The sequence below is a fragment of the Camelus ferus genome, chromosome X (assembly GCF_009834535.1).
Source record: "Camelus ferus isolate YT-003-E chromosome X, BCGSAC_Cfer_1.0, whole genome shotgun sequence".
NCBI classification, from domain to species: Eukaryota; Metazoa; Chordata; class Mammalia; order Artiodactyla; family Camelidae; genus Camelus; species Camelus ferus.
The window spans coordinates 95,730,283-95,749,009 of NC_045732.1; the positions used below are offsets into that span (position 1 = coordinate 95,730,283).

Consider the following 18,727-nt stretch of genomic DNA (forward strand, 5'->3'; position numbering starts at 1 on the left):
TGTTGCTGTGGGGTGGAATAAATTCCCAAGATGGCAGAGAAAAACTGCTTTTGTCCACATAATTTTCTCTCTTACTGTACCTTACTGGATGTATTGCCAAACCCAATCCAAATCAGCCAAATGTATTGAGAGACGTCCCCCAATACAAACACACACACACACACACACACACACACACACACACACACACACACACACAATTTGGTATTTTAAAGGAAGTGGATTTATGTGGGCATTTGGTCACTGTAAATGTCACTTCCTTCAGGAAGCCATTTTTGTTCCTCACTCCAATATTTTCTCTCCCCTCCTTCATCTTCTACCTTGCCTTATTATTTGTGTCCATGTCTTAGGTCTCCCACTAAACTGTGGTTTTCAAGAGCAGGGACCATGGCTTATGTATTTGTATCCTCAATTAGAACAAGTCTCTCAATAAATACTTGAATAGAAAACTCTCTTTCAGCATTTTGTTTTTCAGCCCAGTACTTCATACATAATAATTACAATGACTATTATTATCGGTCAAGTTTAATCAGTCTAAGAAGGTAGATTTATGGTCACAATAAGGAAAGAAATTGAGGCACCGATAAGTTAAGTAATCTGCTCAAGGCTGCACAGCAAATTATGGGCCAGGCCAGAAAGCAAATTAATATATGTCCAAGGCTGCACTGTGCCTTCTCCAATGGAACACACAAAAAGGTAGCAGCCCTCATTGTTTTTGTTCTTAGGGCTTGGATGTCCATAAAGAATTTTTCCTTTAGGGACCACCATACTCAAAATAACTATCAGCCTAGTAAGGACATATCTAGCAGCTGGGGCCTTTCACTGTGGGGCAGTAATATGTCTCCAGGGGAATGTTTCAGAGCAATTACTGCAGGCCCTTAACTGGTACCTAAGAGAATTATCAGTCAGAAATATTTATTGTACTCACTTCAATAGAGAACAGAAAGAATTAAACAAAGTAGGTCAGATTCCTATCATGGAAATTAGTCAGGCATTCTTCCTTCTGAAGGGCTTGCTATGAATGCTCTGCTGAGTAGAGCCCTCTTAAGACAAATACAAGGGTCGGCAAGCTTAGGGAGAGAACAGCAGAAGTTTGTGATGTCATTTCAGGAGGCCTGGGAACATCCCCCGTCCGCAAACATTTTCCTCGCTAGTAGCTGAAATTCTGTCATGAGGATTTCACACCTTTAAGTTTGGGCAACACTCCTTGTTAAAATACAAAGCTTCCTGAGAAATGGGGAAGGAAGCAAAGTAACTATTTACAAACTCCAGTGCTTTGTCCCATTTTGTTTAAAAAATGTTTGGGGGAAGCGAGGAGAGTGTAAACTTCCCCACGTAATGGCTGTAAACTGCACCTATGTCAGAAATATGTGTATGGAATGTTGACCGGATGGAGAGGGCAAGAACAAGTGTGAACTAGACAGTTAACTAGACAGTTAACAGTACAGTGCTCATCTATGGCAGGATGACGATTCCCGGGTGTGGGGAACAGTCATGGAGTTGCATCTGTTTTTTTTTAAATTGAGGTAATAATGTAATTCATAATGCTTTGAAAACGAGTTCTATTTTTGAAGAAAACACAACTGGCCAATACAAATTTCTGCTTATCGTTGCCATCCACACCTGGCAACAACTCAGCGAAAAAGCACTGTGCTCATTAAGCCATGGCATCCAGCCGCAGAGGGCGGTTGTCGAGGTTCCCAGCTGGTTCCTTAGAGGTACGAACCAGCCATTACAAAGTTCTGTTATCTTCGTGATGGCCAATGTGACATATGGAGACAGTTTTAGGATAAGAAGACTATTTTTCCCCATGAAAGTAGAAACTGCTGATTTAAAAAAAAACAAAGTAACAAAAAATTTTGATACATTTCGAAAGAACTGTCCAACTTATTTTTCAGTTCTGATTCCAGGAAATATCTAAAATAGGTAGTTTGGAGCCATGTTGGACTCTTTCTTATGAAGAAAGAAATGTGGAGAGCATGCTGTGAAGGTGCTGAGTTTTCCCATAGTGGAAGAGAAGGAAAAATGGCCTTGTGAATGAATGACCAAGTTGATTCTTCCATATGGTGATTCTGGAAGGATTGACATGAAAATTTGTACTATGGATATGGATCTGGGCCTGAAAAATACAGGAATCCAGGGTGTAGTACGATTTATCTATCTGAGAGACTGTGGCATATATCCTGCTCTAAATGACTTCACTTCTCCTTTCTAAGCAGGGACAACTAAAGAGCAAGTGTCTATTTAATTAATGATGCCAGAAGATCTTCAATGGTGCCCTTAGGAGGGATAGATCTATGTGCAAATACGTAGGTCATGGAGAAAGACAAGGAGATCACAGGGAAGTAAAAGAAATATATGAGCAAGGATGGTGTATTTGCATAGTTAATTAAAATCTGCTCTAACAACACAGTATCTGAATGATGAAGACAACAACTTATCACAACCTGAGCTGGAAGCCCTCCCCTCACCCTACGCCTCATCCAAAGGTCACTGCAAATTACTGCATCTGATTTTTTGGAACAATTTCTAAAAATATCTTTGACCGAGTGGAGGAAGATATCCTTTCTTTCACTGGCTTTTCTACTGAAGATATTTCAGGTTTTCATGGTCACAAGTCACCTTTTCCAGTTGTTCACTTGCTTCCCTAGACTTTTCTGGAGAACTCCCAGCATCACTCAGGAAATCACAGGCATGGACGGGAAGGCAGTTACAGACATCTCTGCCCAGGTAGGACTTGGTTTATTAAGTTGAAGCCAATTGATGGCCAAGCAAGAGAAGGTTCTTTGTTGAATGAAAGGATTTACTCTGTGGTCCTTTATATTCTTTTCCATAAGTTACCTTGGGGTATGTGTAGTGAAGGGATTGACCTCTCCACAGAGTAGCTGTTAGAGGCCATGGCCGTTCAAAATATGTCTTACACTACTCTATTTTCTGGAGCCCCTTTAAAGAAGCTCTATTTTTTTCATAGGGGTTTCTGGCTGCAGGATTCTAGGAGAATTAGCGTTTAAGTTTTTTTTTTTTTTTTAATCCTTGTACCCTTGGATCAGCCTGAGCTTTCTTCACAACCTGGGAGCATGCACATATGACAGCCAGCATTACTGGACTCTGGCTGCCCAAGTGACCCTCATTCCAGAGACGCAGCTCCAATGATTTGCAGAGTTATGCAGTACTTAGCTGCTAGGAGCTCCCCCTGAGACAGTATTTATATCTATGTAGTTCACAGATGTAGCTCAAACCTATTTAACTCCTTGCTAATGAGATCATAATTTAATATAAGTGCAAAGAGCAAATTCAATAATGCATACATGCAACATTAGAAGTTGGAAGCTGTGAATCATTTTACTAAGGGCCCAATAGTGCTAGTGATTGAAACCTATTGATGAGCATCTATACTAGAGAAGTAGCCCCAAAAGTCATGTGGCGATATGTGGATAAAGCCAGGGCATTTCCAAATGATAACGTCTCAAATTCAAAGTGATAGACCCTCTTGATTCCATAAGTTGTGAATTTCACTGATGGATTTCTGCCAAACTGGGCCTTTGTCCAGCCTCTCCCTCTAGAACAGGAATCATAACCAATTATTGGTTGTGGACTATCTCACATAACCTAATTTGGCTGGGAAGACTTCTAATTCAATTTGTTCCTGACAGAGAGAAGAAGCTCAGGGAAGATGCTAAGTTTCTGGAAAAGCCATTTTTTTTTTTAAGTTAAAAAGATAACGGGTTTAATTTTTCATATGTCAGTGAAATTATGAGGTATACATACGATGGTATACACACCATATGTTTGCCAGTCTTATCTGGCCCACATCTTATGCAAGGAGGTTGAATTATTCCACACCTGCCCCTGCTTGTCTAAAATAGTAGCTGGTCAGGATCACATTTTCTATTTTGGCCGAGCACTTCTATAGTCCTCCTCAATTCCAGCACAGTTCCTTTGCAGGGGTTTACCTGGCTGTGCTCAAGTATGCTCCCACTTCTCTCTAGTCAAGCAAGAAAAAAGAAATGCTATCCATTCAGCACGGCCTGAAAAATACATAGCCCAAATGGTCATTGAATTGTCCAGTTATATAAAACACCCAGGCATCTGCACTGAGCTCTGGGAACAGTGCCAGTGCCTCTAATAGAGGAATATGGAGAAGCCAGTTTTGTTTAAAATGTGGCCACAGATACTTTATCAAGTACTTAATTGATATGATTGACTTGAAAACTCTGTCTTAAGATCCATTAAAAATTCCAACTGTCACACTTGGTTGGGTTTTATTACATATAAGGGTATTTTCTTTAGTTCATCCAATGGCACTGAGAAAGAGAGGCATAGACTGAGAAGACAGAAACTGGTCTTTACCAAAAACTCACATGACAAGTGTTTCTGAAGACATCTAGTTCCTTCCCCTGATTCTAAGCAAACTATTCAATCTGATCAGTGCCAGCATCCTCTTTTGTTCCCCAATATCCCTCCCTTGACCATGATCAATAGAATAATAATTAGTCTCAGCTTACGCTCCAATAGAGTGCAATGAATGATGTCTATGTATCAGATGTGAAGCTGACTATTTGTTGCCCTGCCGGGGCACATACCACCCTCTCCCAGCTTGCGTTCTAGCATCCACTTCTTGGCATTTCCAGCAGTGATGCCAGACAGGACACACTAGCAGAGCCAGTCTCTCTCTCTCATTTTATCTATATCTTTTTTTTAATGTAATGTATGCTATTGTCTTAGGTCTGTATTTTGAGAAATATTTGCTTCAAGGCCAGATGAGATGAAGCTTTATGGTGGATCTAATACTTGGACCACACTTTTGCCACCTCTGACCAATGGAGTTTGCCTCCTGTGCCAAGGGCCAAATGCTATACCGCTCTCTAGAAAGTCAAAAGAGAATGGATTTCAATTGTTCTCCATAAAAGAAATCTGCCCCCACCCTGTTCCACCAACCTCAATTCCCACCCTCATCCAATGTATTTTAATCGCTTCAAATCTTTCGTGTTTCTTTTCGATGGCTGTCCTACCTTTCAGAGGGTGTAGTTCTATAATCTTCTCTCCAAATGAAAGGAAACCAAATGATTTGGTCTTAGAGGGGCAGAAAGGGCATAGAAATGCACCATTTCACTCTGCCACCGCGGCGGTGTCTTTCTTCTTGGCAATTGTATAACAGCATTCTTACCTTCAGGCTTTTCAGTCCTGCTGCTCTTTCTGTAGCTCTGGTGTTGGACATTTGGTTATTATTTGTCAATAAGAAACACATTCAAGTTATCAGGATAACACCAAAGGCAAATAATCACATCCTAATCATAGAAACCATGTTAAGGCCACACAGTCAATTTCAAAAAAGAATCACTAAAATGGACTAATTTTTAAAAAATATTTTCTTTCTGGATTACAATTTTTTCCGGTGGTAGAATTTATTCTTTAACACCATCTGGTAAAATCGATGGTTTTGGTAGTCACTGGACTGGTTCAGTTCTTAAGGCAAAAAGGTCCCTTGTTTGAAGCAGCCACTTGAGAGAGTGAGGGTTTGCTCTTGGGAGGAAGACCTGAGTAAGTTCAAGGAGCAAATTTAGTCACTACCAGGAAAGAAAACTGTCAGTGTCTTCATACTTCCAGGAGGCAGCACCAGCACAGAGACATGCAAACCAACGAAGAGCATAATATACTCACCCTACTTCTTGATCCCAAACCAGTCTTGGTGATTCACAGGAACTTCTTCTAAGACCCAGGAAGTGCCACCGATCTGTAATGATTCTTGACTACACACATAACAGTGTCAACAGAGTCATTGGGATCCAGCTTAGCCCTGGGTATCCAAAATGTCTACCTTTAGGGATGGCTCCTGCCAATAAAAGGTCCATCTTGTTGCAGTAAAAGGCAGATGCAGATTCACATCCGTTACCCAAGGCCCAAGAATGTCAAAGAGTTCTGGGTGTGGAAGAGAAGTGGTTAAGAGACGGTGGCAGAGGAGAGGAGGATTGTAGACATACATGGAAGAAGAAATACACACAAAACTGAGGATCTCATTTATACATATAGGAAACACAGTACCATCTCATTCATCTATGTACCACAAAATAGAAGCCGAGGGCATTTGGAAATGGGCTTTCCTAAAGTAGAACTTTTTACTATATTTGAATAGAAGACTTGCTAAGCAAATGCATGGGATAAAAAACAAAGATTGCTAGTGATAGGGAGGAGGAACATGTTTGAATTTCTTAAGAGAACAAATTCTTTTGTGGCACTTTAAAAGCACCCATGTGGAAGGAAACACACCTAATTTAAATTGTAAGCCATTTTTGGAATTTATTAAAACAAGTTCCTTAAGTTCTTTTCTAGCATCACATTGGTGAGTTTATTCTATCCCTATATATTTATGAAGATGATAAAACTATTTCTGTATTGATATTCTATAAATCATAATGGTCATTGAACTATTTATTAAGTGACGGGAGTTTAAGTGCATATCCCATCCTCATCCCTTATTTCCCTATATGCCTTACAAGTTAAGGTGCCTATTGTACAACTCTCATAGCAGTCAAGAGGTTCAGAATGGTCTCATTTAAACATTCTGTTCCAGTGTTCCCCAAAGCACACAAGATATGCCGATTTTTCTGCTTGGAAGAGATGTGCACTGGAAGTCTATTTAAATCCTTGTATGGAACTAAAATGGGGATGATTCTAGGGTGAGCTGGGGCAGGGTTTATAGTGCCTTGTCACCCCAGTCACAAATAGATTGTTTCGCTGACCAGACCCCCTCTAGTAAGATAAATGGACCTGGGGGAGCTCAGCTGGTGCCCTTTTCCCAAGATTAAGAGAATGAAGTGGGGTAGGGGGATTGGAAGAATTTGAAAGTTTGAGGTGACAAGCAGCTGTGGAGGTAGGCTGATGTGGTAATTCAGCAGCAAAATCCCCATTCTGCTGTGATTTACAGCGGCAGACTTTCACTGGCTGTGTCACAAACCCCTGGCGATCTGGGTTTATCGCTGAAACAACCTACTGGCTCGTAATTACTGCATTTGCACACACAGTGTAATAAAGCACTAACGCAAAAGGGTGATTTGCAGGTTAAAAATTCCCAAACCACAGCTCTAATTTCCATGATCCTTGCCTATGCATTTATAGTCCGTCAAGGAAGGATCCAGTCTGATTTGTTTAGGCCCTATTAGCCCAGGTTTAGGAAATTGGTAAAAACCAAGCAATATTTTAGTTCTAGCCTGTAGATCTGGTTCAGGGGCTACCTTGGTGACTGATCTTAATTCCTTGTATTAAGAAAATTTAAAAAATCTATTAGTTTCAGCATGTTCACATTTACAACAGCCTGATCATTGCTGATTCCTTCCATAGAATAGTAACTTTTTGAGAATAGGCTTAGAATGTGTAATGTCTCATGTCAGGGTGGAAAAGTCAACAATTTAACATAATTGCCCATTTATCATCATTTAAAGTTTGCAGGGGAGAGACAGAGAGATAAGTAATATATGTTTTTCTCCCTCTCCTGGTTGCAGAGATAATAGGTGTAGAAGTGTTTTTGAAAAACTAAAAGCACTCATAAATGTCAGGTTTTGTGATTATTGTCATTTTTAGTAATCAGTACTGAGGGCTAGAATGGCTTAAATATGCTATTTGCCTTGTAACCAAGGTAGTTGAGAATGAACCTGATTTTTATGTAAATATATCACATGCAATCAGATTCACATTGTTCATTGGCTGGGTAGATGTGATAAATCGCTGTCTGCAATATTATCACAAGAGGTGACCCTGAAAATCAGCAGAGATTTGTGACAGCATTAGCTGTGTGACCTTCTCAAAGTCACCACCATCTCTGGGTCTCATGTCCTTTATGAAATGATAGTATATTCGTCAATTGTCATGTTAACTGGGAATGGAATACAATAAAGAGATGTAATTCTCAAGCCATTTTACTAATACAGTTAAAACTCACTGATTTGGACTAACAGAGGGAAAGGATTATCTGAATGAGAAAGTCCTGAATTACAAAATAGGCTTGAAGGATGACAGTTTCATTACTTTAAGTCTATTTTGTAATTCAAGCTCACTATAAAATATTGCCTTAGTGGAGGTCCTCTTGAGAACTACTTTAGCAGATAAATTTGCAATGAATATGATTATATCTAAAAAAATGCTTCCAACATTTGAAAAAGGTTTGTTCTCTTAAGGAAAACTTCAAGTGACAATCTAGTCTAAACTTTTCATTTGCTTAACAAACCTCTCTTGGCCTCATCCCTGATAAAGTCAGACTGTAGACTGGTCCCTGTCCAGTTTATCACAGATTATAAATTAGAGGGCTCCAAATCAATGAGGTTTCACTGCCTTTTCTACCTTCTTCTCCATTTATTTATTTTTGGCATCACCACTAAATAGTGGTAAAATAGATTCAAGTTCATCTCTCGCCCTTCTCTTGCTCACTCTCAGAAAACAGCAGGTAGCAAGAAGGAAGAGGATAAAGGCAGGCTCCTTGGTAATCCAGAATGGAATGAGCAATCGTTGGATTTGCAGCACTGATCATACTATTATCCAGAGTTGAGAAAGGGATCGACTTATTTCAAAAGGTTGGCTGGAGGAATGACCAAAAAAAGTGATTTGAAAGATGCCTGGTGGTAGCACTATGGTCAAAGAAGTTGGAAACATTTAGGATCTACTGAAATAGTTTTCTATTTGCATATCAAAAATCAGATAATCTGGAAATCGTGGGCTGGCAAGAAAGTTACTTGATAACTTTGTAGCAGTATCAGCTGAGGAAATATCTGGGTGAAAAGTAAAAATTCAGCCAAGTACTGAAGGTTTTTTTTTTTTTTTGGTTTGTTTATGTCACATCAAACATCTGGTTATTTGCAAACTTCTGGGCACTTGGCATCGTGTGGATGTTTTAGAGTCATCTTGATACAGTCCACGGCTCCTTTTTAACCATGCTGGGTATGAATGATGAATTCGTGACAGCAATGTATCCAATCCAGCTCAATTTTCACTCTGAAGCTCACTTGAATGATATAATTAGGTTCTCCGTGGCCTATAATAACATGAGAAAAAGACCAGGAAGAAGGCGCTATATACTCTAGGCATCAGGTGAGCCACTGCAAAACTCAAATGAGCCAAAAACTTGGCTAAACTGTCAATGCCATCAGTTCACACTGGTGGGAAAGGAAGTTACTGCTTTTTGACACATAGTAAAACCTTGATTAATTGGAATCCATAAGGGATGAATGGAATTTTCAATAAGAATACTCATTTTGTTTCATTCTTGGCTAATAATCTCCCCCCTTTTTCCCCCTCAGAATGCTTGTATCCACTTTCCTGCCTTGGGCAAGCAGCCTTTAATGTTTGAGGGTCAATCCAGATGGAGAGAAGATAGAGGAGACAGAGCTGAATATGACCTAACCGTAGGTCGTCTCTTGGCAAGTGATTGAAAAAAATCAATTCCTTGCAGTCTTCTTTTTTGGTACTATTGCTGGTTTCTCATCAATGTGGAGGACTGAGAGGGGGTAATTCAGTTAGTTGGGGTACTGGTTAGGTGAGTTATGGTTAATCAAGGTTTTACAAAAAAAGACTTTGCCAATGCTTGGTAAAATTATGTGCTGAAGAAAGTTGTTTTTAGCTTTATTTCTTTGAAAGTGCTCTGTATCAGTGTTTCCAAACCCATATTATACTGCAGACTGGCAAATTAACTTTTCCGTCAGGGTCCTGAGGAATGGAGAGAGAAAGAGAGGAGCAGAGGTGTAATCATCGTCTCTGAAGGAGAAAAATTTTGGCTTGCCTGTCTGTTGGTCTGTGATTGGGAAACACTGTTCTTCACCTTAAGATGCCCATGGTATCTTGGTCGTACAAGAGCCGATCTTACATGCTTCTGTATAATTCTCATGCCCTTTGGGCCACGGAGGATTCTGTTTTCAGGTCCTCTCCTGTACTTACCCAGCGTGTCTGTCTTTCCATCACTTAGTATTGTGGCTTCTGAGCTTGCCCCTCTTTCTTGTTGCTTGGATGAAAGCTATTCATTCTTTCTAGCCCCAAAGAGCATTAAGGAGCCAAAGGAAGGCCCAGAAAGATGGGTTTTCTCACGACGGCAGCCTGGATAACGATTAGACCTACCTGAACCGAGAACATGGCTAAGGAGAAGCCAAATCAGGGATTCATACACATAGAGTATCAGTTAGGCGACGCGCTTGTTTAAATATACAAAATTTCTTTGCAAAGTCTATATATGTGGTAGCCTATTGAAGAAAGACCCCATTTAACTTGAAACCGAACTTGTTCTTTGGCTTTCAAGTTAAGTGGGGCCAGCTTAAATAGGCCATCACATATAGAGAACCACATCTCATCACTCATACACGTAACTGAAGAAGCCAACTCTAATCAGCCAGCCAACCACTGTGAGCGACCATCATGCCTTAGGGAAAAAAAAAAAAGACTGTACCTGACTTTTCAGATTTAATTTCTCACACCACTTATTTGAGGCAGGTGGGGACTGTCCTTAAGGAAAGCCTCAGGCTCTTGAAAGCCTTGGGCATTGAAACCCAAACCATGGCCTTCATAAGGCAAGCAGTCTGGTGTGTGAGGGGAAGGGAGGGGTGTGGACGGGGAGCCTCTGTCTGGGAGTTTAAGAAGGGACCCAAGTTAGATCAAAAATGTGGGCAGTGCCCTGAAGTCTTTCTAGTTCCCCAAGCTGCCAGGCAGGGGAATAACCTGGTCATTCCACTTTATGTGTGAGTCTTGTGCTCTCTCCTCAATAATAAGATAACAGTCTTGCCGATTACTCGTCACTAAGGGTACCCGGTTGTGGTGACATTGAGGCTGACCTTGGAGTCACCGCCCCCGCTGCCGCACTCTCCTTTGTCGTACCACCATTTGTTTTTCAATTTGTCCAAGAGGCCTTGCTCATTCAGTTTTAATACTGCCAGGTTAACAGCATTTCTTGAAACGATAAAACATAACTTGTAAGAAAATGCACAAATGCTTAGGAAATCGTTAACGTATAAAAAGGAGCACAAGAGGACAAATTGGCTAAATTTCACAGAACGTGGAGCTATAAAAATGTCTGTACAGCAAATACAGGGTTAAATATTGGAAGGTGGCATGGAGGATAACATTTGCTCAAAACTGAAGTGTGCGGGATGGGGAAATTGTCTTTGAGAAAAAAAGTAACAAGAACACCACATCCATGCAATTAACATTCGTCACATATGGCACCGTAACTTGGCTTTTACCATTTAAATTGAAAAAGCCGTTGAACTGTAAAATTAAAACAGCAACAAACAGTCAGAGAGGACAACACAGAGAGAGAACATTAAAAGAAAAATGGATGCATTAAATAGATGAAACCATAATTTACCGTCTTATTTAACTCCATGGAATATTGTAGATTTTAAACTTTTAAAGTTACCTCAAAATCCACAGGAAAGAAAATGACAACAAAATGCATCAGGGTAGGTGGAATACTATAACAACACAGATATTGTTATATTATTCCACCCACCTTAATGCTGAGCCTTTAGGGGTTGCCACACCATAGCCTTTGGAATCCAGATTTCCACCAACTTTCATCGTATCGCACGGTTTTCTCTGCTCAATGTACTCATTCATGGTTGACTCCAGCAGGAAGGCGAACTTTCCCTTGGACTTGCGCACTCGGGCCACTCCATCTGCTGTCGTTTTGGTAAACACGGATGGCTCTGCTGATTTCATGTAAGACCACATTTTTTCATAGACAGCAATTTTGGATCTCTGCAACAGAGATAAGAATTCTTAGAGCTACTGGAGAGTAAAACCGGAAGAGGCGTCCTTGCCATGGTTTTCAAACATTTTGGATTGCCATCCGCAGCAAGGAAAGCATGTTACACTGCCACCCAGTAAATATATTCATACATCTGTAAACATGTTTCCAAAATAGGGTTCTCAAAACCGCACTCATCTTTGCTATGTGCAATGCTCTCTGATATTTTCTATTCTATTCGAATTCACTTAGAAAAATGCTGGGCAGGACCCACTAAATCGAGTTCATGGATTGCAATTTAGTTTAATAATCACTTTCTTAGTTCAGTCTTCCTCTCAATTCAGAAATCACCCCAACAGTACCCTGCTATGTCATTACCCTTTACCTACCTGAAAAAAAGAAAGGCCGTTGGATTGGAGTGTATAACCCTTTTAGTTAGCCCACTCCAGCACGGGGCATTAACTGTTGTAGAAAGTACTTCCTTAGTCTTAGCAGAAATTTGTTCCTAACGCCCATCCTTGACTGCTATCTGCTAGAGCTATGCAAAGCAATTCTGTGCCTTCTTCCACGTGATGGGCCTTCAGATACTGCAGGGCTGTTGCTACGCCCCCTCTTCTTTGCTTCCTCAGGTTAAAGTCCAATGATGTCTAATTCTATTCTCAGAATGCTCACAGTTTTGGTCTTTCTTCCATGGGATTCTAGTTAGTGGGGTCTCTCTTAAATAAGGGTATCTAGAAATAAACATGGCACCCCTGATATATGACAAGGACAGAATGAAAAGAAAAACTGCTTCCTATCATTGGAGCATTATTTTCTATTAACACTGCCTGAGTTTCCATTCACATATGTAGCCTTTCATCCATCCTTCCAACAAATACTTATCGAGTGCCTGCTGTATACAAAGCGCTCTCCTGGGTGTGTGAAGACTATAAGAGAGTCCCTCCCTCAGCTCATGTTGAGGCCAAACCAAAACTGTTAGTTCTTTCTACTAAGCCAAGTTTCCCTCATCTTTACCTTTTTAAATTTAATTCCATTAAATTTCATCGCAATTCAGGTGGTGTTTAGAACATGTGCTGAATACTTCCAGCTGTATGTTAGGCCTTTTGGAGAATATAAAGGAAGTGTGGTTTCAATGACCCCATGACTTACAGTTGAGTTGGGAGCTAGATCCTTAGGAATGAAAACCCTAGAGAAAAGTCTAGAGCAATCTTTGACCAGACGTGAGATAGCATGGTGGAAACTATGAACGTATGCCATGTTTTCAAGTCTCCTTTTATGGGGTTTTCTGGCCCCTACCTCAGCTTTTTAAATTGTTTATTTAGCTGCTCTCCTTTGGACTTTGGCCAGCTGTGCTGCATCTTTCTTGAGGCTTGCTTGGACCTACTCAAATAATTCCAGAATTATTTGAACTCCCAGAACTATCACCATGGAAATTAAGCATTGTGTTTATGGCAATCAGAGCCTCACTGAGACCGTCACTGAGTCACTGAAACGATTCACTGAGATGGAATATACTTGGTTTGCATAAAGAACAGAAAAAAAACCCCCAATATGGCTGAAGCCAAATGAACAAAAGGGAGAATGAGAGGAAAAGAAATTAGAAAGATAATCAGAGGTTAGATCTCGTAGGGCCCTGTAGGTCATGGTAAAAAGTTTGGATTTGTTCTACACGTGATAGGAAACTATTGGAGGATTTTGAGGAGGGGTGTAATAAGATGCGATTTAAAATTTGAAAGCATTACTCCAGCTACTGTATGGAGAGTAGACTACGAGGGGGGCCAGAGTGGAAGCAAGGAGATTGGTTAGGAGGCTATTCTAATGATCCATGGTTTGTTTGCTTGTTTGTTTTTTGCCACTTAGCCTGCCTTTGATGTCCATGCCAGTAACTTTACCCCTAATAATCAAGACCTTCTAACATTGAAATATCATCCATTGACATTTATGTTCATTTCATGTCACATTATTCTCAGCTGACACATGAAACAATATCTAAGCACCATAATGAAATATTCTAAATGACTTTATTTCAGTAGGACTTTCCTAGTCAATTGCTCAAAGAATTTTTTAAAGTAGTAAATAATTTAGAGGCACAGTGAGATATAAAAATTATGTAAGAATACCTGTGTACCTGCCATAAAACTTAAGAAATAAAATATCATGAAGTTAGTTCTGCTATATATAATACTATATATGAAAGAGATAAATAACAAGGATCTATGGTATAGCACAGGGAACTAGACTCAATATCTTGTAATAACCTATAATGAAAAAGAATCTGACAAAGGTTACGTATATATATAATATATATATATATAATATATACACACACACACGTATAACCAAATCACTTTACTATACACCTGAAACATTGAAAGTCAACTATACTTCAATAAAAATAAAAATTAAAAAATAATAAAATAGTTGCATTAAAAAAAAAGTTGGTTGAAGTCTACCTATGTATCTCTCCCTAATTGCATACCCCTCCCTCCAGGCCAAAGTAACCACTATACTGAACTTGACCTTCATCATTTCCTTGCAGCTCTTTGCACTTTTACAAGAATAAACTCATCTCCATTGTAATGGCTGCATAGCATTTTAGTCTATGGATATACCATACTTTATTTACCCAATCCCCTACTGGAGGACTCTTAGGTCAGGTACAATTTTTTTGCTATTATAGACAACACTGTGGTGGGTATGTACCTTTGTTCACTTACAAAGAGGTATTTTGTGTTCTTCATCTTGGCCCAATCAAACTTGAGTGAAAGGGAGAGGGGTTTAGAAAAATTTGTCTCTTACACAATTTGCAAACAGGCCATTGCTTCCAAAGATAAATTTATAAGCCGAGGGCAAAGGGGTCCATGAATTTTGATCTGAGTGTACTATAATTTGGACTCATTTACTTCATCATTTACTTGAGCTCTTTGGTTGCTGATACAGGTTAAAAGGTTTATTCCTTTAGGTAATGATGCATTTCTAGGAGGATAAATGGCAGTGGGTACTTTAAAGGTGTGTGGTGTACATGCAGCAGATATTAATGAATGCAGTAAATGAAAAGTTAGTTAGTGGCTAATGATTGGGTCCTGGTTGATGACTGAATTCTGAAGGAGGTTAGAAGGGGGGAAAAGAAATGGCTCATAAGTGAGAAAAATTAAGCTGAAATGTTTATCTTCCTAACTAGTGTTGAGACAGTATAACATTCAGAACTAAAAGAATAAAAAAAATCACTAGCATTTTTTTTGCAGTCTGTCTTATTTTGGCTGAAATATTGAAGGCAATAAATGGGGTTGGATCTTAGCTCAATCATCTGGGAGAAATTTTAAAAATCATGGACAGGATGTGTAAGGGCAAGTTCATTTTTCTCCAGCCCTCCACGATTCATTTACTTCATCCCACAGAGCACCATTTTGTACCTAAGAAGGAATAAACAATGCCTATGTAGAGAGGCCAGAAGAATTTCTCTTAGCACTGCTAGATAATTAGCAAATAAAATCCGAAAAAGAGAACTGTGAATGGAAGAGAAACAGATTAACCCAAAACAGTAAAGTAATGCTCTGGCATTCGTGGATTCAACTGTCACTGTTTCAACTACTTGTAATAGATCATGAAGGTTAATGATATAGAGAAATTTAGTTTTTTGCCGAGGTGAGAATTTGAATCTTGGGCCCTTCGTGTGTGGAAATAAGTGATTAATGAGGACACTCAGCCCTTAGATCTCTTTGCAATGCTGTTGGTCACTCCCTATCACTGTGCATAAAAAGTATTCCTCTGTAGACCCAGGTCAGCACAAGGTAACTGTAGAGTGCAGTGGCTAAAATTGTGGAGTCACACTGCTTGTGTTATAATCCCACTTGCCTAGTACACCAATGATTGGGCCCCTGTGTGCCTCAGTTTCCTCATCCATAAAATGGGATGATTTTTTAGAAAGTGCCCACTTCAAAGGTTTATTGGGAGAAATTATATGAGTTAATACATGCATCTGACTTAGAACAGAGCCTGACACACAGGAAGTGCTGGAAAGCATGACATATTTTTAGAGGACAGAAAGCATAATTTGTTTCAGTGGAAGAATTTAACAGCATCATAAATTACTTCAGCCACATATTTACAGAAGCATTACTTCACTTTATGGAGGAAATCACATGCTCAAGTCTTATTCACATATTTGGATCTCCCTGGTGACATATCCCTGGTGAATGCCCATGGTCTGCCATTGACAAAAATCATGATCATTTGATTTGGATTTTAAAAATTTTGTTGGTGGAGGAAAAATGGGTAGGATGGCAAATTTCCTTTAAAATTTTTGTTTTGTAGTTTGAGGTTCATACATTAAAATCCTCATTAACCAGAACACTGCCACTGAGGAGAACTGGTAAATGAAATTTTCTGCTTTCCTGAGAGTTAAACTAAAATAGAATATCCACTTGATCAATAGAACATCCAGCTGTAGTCAGTAGAGTAAGAGACTTTTAGAGATAGACAAGACCTTAAAAACCATCTGGTTCAGGGGGGAGGGTATAGCTCAAGCAGTAGAGTGCATGCCTAGCATGCACAAGATCCTGGGTTCAATCCTCAGTACCTTCTCCAAAAATAAATAAACCTAATTACTCCACCCCTAGCCAAAAATAATAATACTTTAAAACAAAGAACCCCCAAACCATCTGGTTCAGCCTCTCACCCAGAGTAGCAATGGCTTCTCTGCTCAAATGCCTCTAGTGCTGAGGCACTCCCTAGCTCAGAGGAGGCTCAGGAAGTAGTTTACTCCATGGTGGGACAGTTGAAGTTGATAGGAAGTTCTTTTTGTTGGGCTGACATCTCTCATGAGAGCTTCTCTCTCCTCCAATCTCACTTTGGCCTTTTGCTTGAATTGGTCAGTTTCTCCTCTCTGCTTCCATTTCTCCATTGTAGGTAGCACCGATTTTACTGCTTTGTAATGGTCATCCCCAGTGGACTCGGAGTTTCTTAGAAGTAGGGATTGCATCTTTCTGTCTCTGAATTCCCAGTGTCCAGCATAACGCCTGGCATGTAGGAAACTCTCACTACGTATGTGTAGAATGAATGAATGTGACAACTGTAGTTTCACCTGCTGGTCCTAATTATGGCCTCTGCAGTGATAGTGAATGTACATAGATGATGTACAACTTGAAGACTATCACCATGATGTCACCTTTTTATTGTCTCTTTTATAAGCCAAACATTTTAAGGAGCTTCAGTTGGTTGCTTGTCCCCTTCCCTTTCTGGTCACTATCTCCCAGATAATTTTAAAAATTTGTCAAAAAGTTCCTCATAAAATGTGGCTCCCGGGATTGACCACAAAGGTGCGGTATGGTGGCACTGGAGCAGAGGATAGTGAGACCATCTCTTCCCATGATCTGGACATGAGCACAATTTTTCAGGATTTCAGCACAATTTTGACAGGATGCAACAGGCATATTTAGATATATTGATTGTTGAGAATTAACTGCATTAACAAAGCAGAACAGTAAATTGAAAGTATAATTGTCAACAGAGGCATAATCTGCTAGTTCACGTATGGTATTAATTTGCTGTCAGCTTGCAGGCAAAGTATTACATAATTTGCCAAGAGAGTATTGGCGTTTGTGAACTCTCTGGGCCCCTAAAGTGTACAGTGTGTTCTGAGTGAATAATTCGAGAGGATAGAATGAAGGAAAGGTAAGGGGAAGATAGTTTTAGGTACTCTGTGTCCTATTACTCCTCAAAGGGGAATGGTCTAGTGTTACGTATTTATTATTTTTTGCCCACTGTTGCCATTATGCCTATATTGTCCATTTCCATCACTGTATATATAAGACTAGCCTCATACAGACATGTCAAAGAGAGGTTAGATTTGACTTCAGATTCTCAGCCTCTACTTGTTCCCCACTGATTTCACTATCTTCCTCCCTTACCTACCCTGTACCCCTTTTTTGGCATCAGTAGTCTTGGTCCTCATGGAGGTGTTCACTGATATTATGAGGGCTTCTGTTACCCTTGAGCAAGGGATAATTTTTATTTGTACAGGGTATTCACAACCTCAGAAGGAGAGTGGGTTTCCTGGCATTGTATAATGTGCCTTCTAGGGGCTGCAGGCCAGCCCTGTGAACAGGACACGTAGAAAGGGGAAAATGGCAAGAGTTTCAAACAAAAATGTCTTCCCTTCACTCATTTTTGACATCTCTAATTTTATTATGGACTATGTATTGCTTAACAATTTGGTCAATTTCTTCTCTAGGTTGGACCTAATTAAAAACTGAAACTGCTTTTTCTTCTGAACTGTTTAGCTCCCTCTGAAATTTCCGCTTTTAATGAAGGTTCAAGTGGCATTGCTAGTTGGTCCAAATTTAAAAAGGCTTTGGGTCTCTCTCTCTGCAGATTCTAGTTTGTATTGTGCACAGTGGCGAGGTTAAGAGGGGCCACAGAGGGCTTTTAGCCTACCTGCTCATTTGCATCAATCCATCCCAAAGTCACCGCAAACACACAAGTCTGAGAAGAACTGTGTGCTTGCTACGCAAACATAGTTTCCAGATAGATCCCAACCAGAACGCTGGCCTGAAGGGCCTCCTATGTAGAAATTCGGAGATTGCCCCAGGTCACATAGTTAATGAGGAACAAAGCCGAGACCCCATCCAAGTCTACTTAGTTCAAGGCTACAGACAGGTTTTTTTTTCCCCACTGCAAGCCCAGCCTCTTCAGCTGTAACACTGACCATATCCCTTTCTGGTAAAAGACACGATTTACCTTCAAAAACGTTTCTTATTTCTTGTTCAAGTTTTTTTTTTTTTTAAGTCAGGGCAAGTTGTAAATTAACCCCTATCTCTTCCCACCGAGGCACTGGAATAAGTGAACATTCTTGTCGCACACTGTAACCCTGTTACGGGTGCCAGGTGTCCCACCCTTCACCGCCTGAAGGGATCAGAGCAATTTGGGGCAGACGAGGAAGAGCACTCTGGCTTGCCAAATACATCCGACACATATTTTGAAGAAATCAGTGGCTCTGATGAGGTGCAT

General features: G+C 40.0%; 1 protein-coding gene across 7 annotated transcripts in view; it reads right to left on the minus strand.

Annotated features, from left to right (window-relative positions):
- GRIA3 (glutamate ionotropic receptor AMPA type subunit 3) overlaps window positions 1–18,727 on the minus strand; it is a 260,463-nt gene that overhangs the window by 11,748 nt on the left and 229,988 nt on the right. For 3 of the 7 annotated variants that reach the window (XR_004318267.1, XM_006193889.2, XM_014566986.2), the window contains exons 13-14: window positions 11,483–11,730; window positions 10,806–10,920 (exon numbers count right to left, since the gene is read on the minus strand). Coding sequence is in view for 6 of the 7 variants with exons in the window: in XM_006193889.2 (XP_006193951.1) it covers window positions 10,806–10,920; window positions 11,483–11,730 (363 nt within the window). In the remaining variant the exon portion in view is untranslated. Of the gene's footprint in view, window positions 1–5,328; window positions 5,920–10,805; window positions 10,921–11,482; window positions 11,731–18,727 lie in introns of those variants that run through there. The other 4 variants (XM_014566983.2, XM_014566984.2, XM_006193887.2 and 1 more) reach the window with 2 other exon arrangements.